Source organism: Theropithecus gelada, chromosome 3 (genome assembly GCF_003255815.1).
Source record: "Theropithecus gelada isolate Dixy chromosome 3, Tgel_1.0, whole genome shotgun sequence".
NCBI lineage: Eukaryota > Metazoa > Chordata > Mammalia > Primates > Cercopithecidae > Theropithecus > Theropithecus gelada.
This window is the reverse complement of record NC_037670.1, coordinates 9,256,695-9,262,587: the sequence shown is the minus strand read 5'-3', so window position 1 is coordinate 9,262,587 and position 5,893 is coordinate 9,256,695. Positions and strand designations below refer to the sequence as shown.

The 5,893-nt window shown below is 57.4% G+C and overlaps 1 protein-coding gene across 4 annotated transcripts; it reads right to left on the bottom strand.

Annotated features, from left to right (window-relative positions):
- Positions 1–267: 267 nt before the first annotated feature.
- Positions 268–3,005, bottom strand: ABHD11 (abhydrolase domain containing 11). Of its 4 annotated transcripts, none has more exons than XM_025379337.1 (6): positions 2,794–3,005; positions 2,483–2,597; positions 1,738–1,911; positions 1,397–1,567; positions 1,107–1,288; positions 268–869 (listed from the first exon to the last, which is right to left on the bottom strand). In XM_025379337.1, the coding sequence occupies exons 1-6, from the start codon at positions 2,913–2,915 to the stop codon at positions 737–739; spliced, it is 897 nt and encodes a 298-aa protein (XP_025235122.1). In that variant the 5' UTR covers positions 2,916–3,005; the 3' UTR covers positions 268–736. The 4 variants fall into 4 exon arrangements, with proteins under 4 accessions (XP_025235122.1, XP_025235121.1, XP_025235126.1 ...); XM_025379336.1 differs by having other exon boundaries at positions 273–869; positions 2,483–2,618; XM_025379341.1 differs by having other exon boundaries at positions 273–869; positions 2,488–2,618.
- Positions 3,006–5,893: the final 2,888 nt, after the last annotated feature.

The window sequence follows — 5,893 nt, the reverse complement described above, 5'->3', positions numbered from 1 at the left end:
GCGGGAGCTGGAGGCCTGGGAGGTAGGCGGAATGCCGTCAGGGCCTGGCAGTTGTGGGGAAAAGGGCACAGGCTCAGCCTTGAACCTGCTCTCCTGTCCACAGGAGGACGTGCAGCAGCTGGTTTGGCAGCAGGTCCAGCATCAGCTGCAGAGAGAGACTGAGGGTACTCGGGGACACCACATGGACCCTGGAGCTGCCAGGACCCCCCGGTCCAGATTCTTCCTGGGTCGGGGACGTTGGTGGTGACACAGACCTCAGCCCAGGACTTGGAGAGTAATGTCTTTATTCATTAAAGCCTGAGGTCTGACCACTCCTGTAAAACCTCGTGCCCACTCAGTGCCCATCTGAGTCCTTCTGTGCCCAAATGTGGAGCAGGCTGCAGGGACTGGAAGCCTGGGTTTTGTGCCTCCTGTTTGTTTTGTTTTGTCTTTTTTGAGACAGAGTCTTGCTCTGTTGCCCAGGCTGGAGTGCAGTGGTGTGATCTCGGCTCACTGCAACCTCTGCCTCCTGGGTTCAAGTGATTCTCCTGCCTCAGCCTCCTGAGTAGCTGGGATTACAGGCGTGCACCACCACGTCAGGCTAATTTTTGTACTTTTAGTAGAGATGGGGTTTCACCATGTTGGCCAGGCTACTCTCGAACTCCTGGTGTCAAGTGATCCTCCCACCTCAGCCTCCCAAAGTGCTGGAATTACAGGCATGAGCCACTGCACCCAGCCCCCTTCTTGCCAGCAACTCTTAGACCAGGAAGCCTCGGATGGCATCTATGAAGTCCTGTGGGCGTTCAGCGTGGATCCAGTGGCCAGCGTTCGGCACCGTCTGTATCTGGGCCCGAGGGAAGAGCCGCATAATCTCAGGGTGGTGGCTGGGACTGTGCATTGCAGTGATGGCCATCGAAAATGGGTGAAAGTGGGATAAGGAGGAGTGAAAGAGACAAGTGTAAGCAGAGTGGGGAGAAACGGAGAGAGCTGCATAAGTCCACATGCCCAGTGGTATTTCTGGCCTCTCAGCCACCCACCTTCCACACCCAAGGCCTTCCCTGGTAGGGTCCCCAGGCTAGGGCCTGGGTGAGTAAAGCAGGCCCCTCCCACTACCCAAGCTGGCTTACTGCACGAATTGGGAGTTTCCACCGAGGAGAAAGAGTGTTGGTCCGAGGTAGGACTCCTGCCTCTGTGGGAAAGTCAAGAGCTTGTCTAGGTGCTGGGCCAGGGCATCCAAGTTCAACCTCCACGCCAGACGCCCGTCTACCTCTACCAGGTTGGTGAGCAGGTGCTGCCGTACGGCCAGGTTCTGTGGAAGTGCAGCAGTTGGGGGGGTTCCTTGTGCGGACTGGGGGTATCACTCTTCCCTTGACAGGTCCCGGTCTACAATAGCATCCGGGGGGCTTGGGTGTATCACCTGGACGACAGAACTGAGCTGTTCATCTGCCAGTTTCCGGGCACGGGAGCGGGGCAGCCCATCTGGGATGTTGACGGTCCTCATGGCTGCCACATAGGCAGGAAAGTGGGAGGAACCTGTGCCTTCCACTGGGCTGATATCTACAGCAATCAGACGTTCCACCAGCTCTGGCTGTGGGAGAGAACAGAATTGGGACCAGTCTTAGGCAAACACAGTGAGTCTCAGGCATGGCTCCTGGAGCCTGAATGTGGTCATCCAAGGATCATTTGAGTCCTAGGTTGCCTGCGGGGCACTCAGGGTATATACTGAATGGGAGGAGGCCCCAGACAGGGGCGGCTCACCCTCTGTAGTGCCAGCAGCATGGCTGTCCTCCCTCCCATGCTGTGGCCAACAACGACACAGGGCACCAGGCCCAGCTGGGGCAGGAGGTCCTGCAGGTCCTGGCTCATGATCTCGTAGCTCATGTCTGGGCTGTGGGGGCTGTTACCGTGGTTACGAGCATCCACCGTCAGCACCTGGGGAGTGGGGTGAGACAGAGCTGCGCTGGTATCCCCATTCTAGGGTAGACAGCCAAAGGCCTTGTAGGGACAGCAGGTCAAGGGTGTGGAGAGCCTGGGGATACACCCTGCAGAGGAGAAGGGCCCAGATGGTGGGAGGGCCCAGTTTCCAGACCTAGAAGGCCCAGATGAAGAACCTGGGGCCACTCTGCCAGAGAAGAGCAGGCCCCAGGGTTGTGACCACGTCTCTGAAGGGCTGGCCAGGCTGGGGGGTAATCCCGGAGAATGCCAGGAACGAGACTCCAGGAATTTCCAACAGTAGGAGCACAGAAGAACGGGCTGCCATAAGAGGTGGTGAGCTCCAGGTCATCCCTAGGAAACAAGCAGGCCCCTTCATGGAAAGGGTGCAGGCGCCTAGTCATTGGCCAGCGCCGATGGAGATCTACAACATGAATTAATAAAGATGGCAACGTGAGGGAACAAACGGGGTTGCCGTTCAGGGTCCATACTCAGCGTGAGGAGCGGGACCCCGAGAAGCGGGACGCCCCAGCCCCGCCTCCTCCCAGGCCCCGCCCACTCGGAAGCTCACCCTACGTCCTGTCTGCTGGGCGAAGGCCTTGGCGATGGAGTTGAAGTTAGTTTTGCAGCCGAAGAGCCCGTGCAGAAAAATGACGGCCGGGAGGGCTGCCTCCCCGTCCAGAAGGCTGTAGGAAAGCGGAAGCGGCCTGGCAGGGGAAGGATCCGGGTTAGGGTCTGAACCGGCGGAGGCGGGGAAAGGGGGAGGGGAAAGGGCTTTGGGGGAGAGGCCTGGGAGGCGACGGGCCCAAGGGGAGGATATGGGGCCGTCGGGGCCCGGCAGGAAAAGGACAGGGCGCCTCCCGCCCGGTGCCCCTGACTGACCTCGGCTCAGCCTCCCCTCGGCCGCCGCTGCTGCTGGGTGCGACAGGCACCCTCGCGAAGCTAGGACTGTGCGGGCCGAGCCCCTCAAGGGGGAGCCTCCAGGCTCGGGTACAGCGGAGCATGCTTGCAAGCACGTTGTCCGGCTCGCACCTCGCAAGGTACTGCCTACCCACGCTCCTTCTTCCGCTCTCGCTCGGAGCCCCGCCCAGTTCCGTCTTGAGCCCCGCCCAGTTCCGTCTTGAGCCCCGCCCAGTTCCGTCTTGAGCCCCGCCCAGTTCCAACTTGAGCCACGCCCTCTCCCCACCCCCATCGCGGATTCTCCGCCCTCGGTCACGTTTCCTTACGTAATCCCCGAGAACGGTCCGGCCCCGCCTCCATCCCCGCCCCTTACGCCATTACGTAATCCCCGCAGGCCTTGCGCCGGTCGCCCTGAGCGCCGCACCTGGCCACGCCCTAGGCGGGGCCACCCAAGGTGCTTGCCCCGCCCCTCACGAAGCCCCGCCCAGCATAGAATTCGCGCTGGGAGTCGGGACCCTTCCGCCCTAAGGTCTGGGAATTCGGTCGGCGTCGCTCTGCGCGTGCTCGGTTCTGTGCTGCAGCTTGGGCCTCGGTTCCCGCCCCGCACCTGTCGTCGCTCACTGACCTGGGTGGCTGCCATCGTTTCTGTGCCGCCGGCGGGGGCGAGCGGCGCCAGTGTGGCTCTGGGCGGCGGAGCGCCAGTGTGGTGGCGCCGTGCTCCACTGCTGGGGGCCCGGGCAGGCTGGGCGGAGCACAGGCACCCATCCATTCTGGAGTAGTCGATCTAGAAGGAGCTCGGGGGCACTCTAGAGCTCTCCCCCAAGCCCCTCTGTCCCCTTTACATTTGGGGGAGCCTCTCCCACTCTGATCCCGCCTGCTTTTCCGCCCGTACTCTCCGTTCTCATACTCCCCTATCGGGCACCCTGCCTTTCAAGGTTTTCTCCATACCCCACCTCCTCCTGCTGGGGTGCTGTCTGTCTTCCAGATAGCTAGTTGCCTGAGTCCTATACTTTTTTTTTGGTGGGGGGTCTTACTCTCGCCCAGGCCGGAGTGCAGTGACGCGACCGTAGCTCACTGCAGCCTCGACCTCCTGGGCTCAAACGATCCTCCCGCCTTTTCCTCCCGAGAATCTGGGACTACAGGCGCAGACTAATTTTAACTTTTTTTTTTTTTCTTTCTTTCAGAATCATGGTTAAAATTTTTTTTTAGGCCGGGCGTGGTGACTCACGCCTGTAATCCCAGCACTTTGGGAGGCTGAGACGGGTGGATCACCTGAGGCCAGGAGTTCAAGACCACCCTGGCCAACATGGCGAAACCCCGTCTCTACTAAAAATACATAAATTAGCTGGGCATGGTGGCAGGTGCCTGTAATCTCAGCTACTCGGGAGGCTGAGGCAGGAGAATCGCTTGAACTCAGGAGGCGGAGGTTGCAGTGGGCTGAAATTGCGCCACTGCACGCCAGCCTCAGGAATGGAGACAGACTCCGTTTCAAAAAAAAAAAATTGCCAGGCCTGGTGGCACGGCCTTGTAAGTTCCAGCTACTTGGGAGGCTAAGGCAGGAGAATCCTGTGAACTTGGGAGATGGAGGTTGCAGTGAGCCAAGATCTTGCCACTGCATTCCAGCTTCTGTAACAGAACGAGACTCCATCTCAAAAAAAAAATTTTTTTTTAAATAGAACCAGGGTCTTGCTATGTTGCCCAGGCTGGTCTCGAACTCCTGAGCTTAAAGTGCTGAGATTACAGGCATGAGCCACCACACCTGGCCCAACAAAATATTTTTTAGAGAAGGGTCTTGCTACCTTGCTCAAGCTGGTCTCCAGCTCCTGGCCTCAAGCAACCCTCCCATCTCAGGTATATGGCTTTTATTTTATTTTTTTTGAGACAGGGTTTCACTGCGTCACCCCAGGCTGGAGTACAGTGGCACAATCATGGCTCACTGCAACCTCTTCCTCCTGGGCCCAAGCAATCTTCCTGCCTCAGCCTCCCGAATATCTTGGGACCACAGATGTGTACCATCATGTCTGGCTAATTTTTTTCTGTTTTGTAGAGATAGGGTCTTGCTATGTTCTAGGCATAGCAAGGAGACAGTTTCAGGCTGGTCTGGAACTCCTTGACTCAAGTGATCCTCCCGCCTCAGCCCCCTGAGCAGATGGAACTACAGGTGTGTGCCACCATGCCTGGCCTCGGCTATAAGCTTTTTTGTTTTTGTTTTTTTGTTTGTTTGTTTTTTGTTTTTTGTTTTTTTTTGAGATGGAGTCTCGCTCTGTTGCCCAGGCTGGAGTGTAGTGGCCAGATCTCGGCTCACTACAAGCTCCGCCTCCCAGGTTCAGGCCATTCTCCTGCCTCAGCCTCTCGAGTAGCTGGGACTACAGGCGCCTGCCACCACGCCCAGCTAATTTTTTTGTATTTTTAGTAGAGACGGGGTTTCACCGTGTTAGCCAGGATGGTCTCGATCTCCTGACCTCGTGATCCGCCCGTCTCGGCCTCCCAGCTGGGATTACAGGCTTGAGCCACTGCACCTGGCCAGCTATAGGCCTTTTAAGGCCTTGTATAACTGCTGCCTCCTCAAGCCTTCCCAGATTTTCTGAGTTAAAACTAATCTCTTTGATCGAACGTTCTCGAAGCATTTCTCAGAGGCTACTGTGTAGTATTATAGAGGCGGCCCTCCCTGTATGCGTCCACAGCAGGAGCCATGTCTTGTTCATCTGGTGCAAAGTAGTGATAGTCATCGAGAGCTTCAGGGCGCTGGGAAATGCTTATGTGAAAGTTCTGCAGGTGGCTGGGTTAGTGGCTCTCCTGGAGATGACACCTGGGCCAGCTAGTCTTATACTGGCCCCTCCCCCACCTCCTTAGGGCGGTCCAGGACCCACAGGATGAGTCCTAACTCTTTTTTAAATAATTAATTAATTTATTATTATTATTATTTGAGACGGAGTTTCGCTCTTGTTGCCCAGGCTGGAGTGCGGTGGTGTGATCTCGGCTCACTGCAACCTCCACCTCCTGGGTTCAAGTGATTCTCCTGCCTCAGCCTCCCAAGTAGCTAGGATTACAGGCATGCGCCACTATGCCCGGCTAATTTTGT